General features: G+C 41.8%; 1 protein-coding gene across 1 annotated transcript; it reads right to left on the bottom strand.

Moving 5' to 3' along the window:
• Positions 1–842: 842 nt before the first annotated feature.
• Positions 843–1,751, bottom strand: LOC147912709 (vomeronasal type-1 receptor 1-like). The gene has a single exon (XM_087422263.1). It carries the CDS (start codon positions 1,749–1,751, stop codon positions 843–845), a length of 909 nt encoding a protein of 302 aa, XP_087278389.1.
• Positions 1,752–2,275: the final 524 nt, after the last annotated feature.

Below are 2,275 nucleotides of genomic sequence, written 5' to 3'. Positions count from 1 at the left end.
CAATTGAAAGCAGGGACGTGACAGATATTTGTACATCCATGTTCATAGAAGTGTTGTTCACAATAGCCAAAAGGTGGAAATAACCCAAGTATTCATCAGCAGAAGAATGAATAAACCCAATGCTGTATACACGTAGAATGGAATAGCCTTCAGCCATAAAAATGAATGAAATTTTGATATATGCTACAATATGAAATGACGTTGAAAATATTATGCTTAGTGAGATAAGGGAGACACAGAAGGACAAATACTATGTGATTCCATTTATGTGAAGTATCAAGAACAAGTAAATTCACAGAGACCGAAAGTAGAATAGAGGATGTCTCGGCTGGTAGGAGAGAGGAAGTGGTGTTATTCTTTTACTGGGCACTGTGTTTTTGTTGGGGATGACAAAAAAGTGTTAGGTATAGATAGTAGAGATGGTTGCACAACTTGTGAATGTGTTTAATGCCACTGGATTGTGCACTTACCAATGGTTAAAAATAATAAGTGCTATTATGTATATGTTAAAAAGTTTATGAGGGCCGGTCCCGTGGCTTAGCGGTTAAGTGCTCGCGCTCCGCTGCTGGTGGCCCGGGGTTCGGATCCCGGGCGCGCACCGACACACCACTTCTCCGGCTATGCTGAGGCCGCGTCCCACATACAGCAACTAGAAGGATGTGCAGCTGTGACATACAACTATCTACTGGGGCTTTGGGGGGGGAAAAAAATAAATAAAATCTTTAAACAAAAAAAAGTTTATGAAAATGGGTAACTCGTAAATGATTACAAAATACAATAATCATAGATGGTATAGAAACTGACTTCTATTTATTTACCTTTTCAATTGTGTTTTCAACAATTCAGGAGCAGAAACTAGGAGCTCTGGGATCCCTAAGGATCAGCAGTAAGGGGCTAAAAGTGGGGAAACATAAAGCCAAAATATGAGAGATGTGCATCAACCATGGACGAGCATCTAAAAAGGCAGTGATATAAAAAGCAAGAATGGAATTCAGCATGTAAGGGATGACAAAAGTGACCACCAACATGAGGATGGTGTGGGCGGCTCTGGTCTCTGGTGGGCATTTGTGGTAGCCATTGGGGGTGTGAATATGCTGCACTCTCTGGTGGTGTCTGTGCAGGAGAAGCACAATGGAACCACCCGACCAGACCATGAGGAAAATAAACATGACATCAGAGATGGACAACAAGATAACCATGCGTGAAGTGAAATTTGAGGATGGACAGAACCACTTCCCTTGGACGTCAGTATCATTTTCCATGTCCTGTGGACCAGCGACTTTCACAGGAATAAAGACATTCGTTAAGAAACTGATCATCCAGCAGGTACAACAGAATGGACCAATGACCTTAGGTGTTCTTCCTCTGAGCATCGTCCACTCCACTCTCCCGGGAATGAGAGTGAAGAATTGATAGGTGCTGAGGACACAGGTGGAACACATGGTGGTGTTTCGAGCCACTCTGTATATATAATATGAAAATTTACACCCGAGAGAGGACAGGGGGCTCCTCAAAACAAAAGCAGCTGTCGTGTGGGGAATTGCACTGGAGAGAAGAGCCAAGAGATTGGCCACAGCCATGTGGGTTAGAACCATGTGTGTGGGCCTCTGCCTGTGGCCAAGCAAGATTGGAAAGACATTATAGAAGAAGAGAATGATATTGGCCAGAGTCCCAACCCCAATCTGTAAGAGAAAGCTGGTTTTCACAGCCAGTTTCCCTGTGGTTCTTAGGACATCTTTCTGATAAGACATGGAGATGGCTTCAGAGTCGCCTGGAGCAAAAGGTGCTCATGCCAGTGATGACATCAGCAGTCTTCCCACATAGTGAATGTTGGAAAAGGCTTCCCACTCTCTCTGCTGAGAAAGGAGATGCTGTCATACTCCATGCGAGGGGCTCAAACTCAAGAACACAGACCAGACACCAGGTATACTTTTCACCATTATTATTTTATATTTACTTCTGTTTACTTTCATATCTGATTCTCCACCAGAAAGTAAGGTCCATGAACTTAGGAAGCGTGTTTCTCTTGTTCAACAATACAGTTGACAAAGAATAGGTGGTAAATAATATGTGCTGAGTATATGAGTAAATTACAAGAGACAAAGAAAGTACTCTACCTCCCTTAAAATTCACGGTTCTCCTGCTTATTATAAGAATGTATTAACTTAAGAAAATGAAATGGAAAATGCAAAAATACTGTTGAGATTATAAGATTATATAACTAATTTTAATACTGTTTCAAGAGAATCAGTTGTCCACGTTTGAGGACTCATAA

The sequence above is a fragment of the Ceratotherium simum genome, chromosome 33 (genome assembly GCF_057802395.1).
Source record: "Ceratotherium simum simum isolate JZ-2026a chromosome 33, ASM5780239v1, whole genome shotgun sequence".
NCBI classification, from domain to species: Eukaryota; Metazoa; Chordata; class Mammalia; order Perissodactyla; family Rhinocerotidae; genus Ceratotherium; species Ceratotherium simum.
Note: the sequence above shows the minus strand (reverse complement) of the source record. Positions and strands in the feature narration are given on the sequence as shown.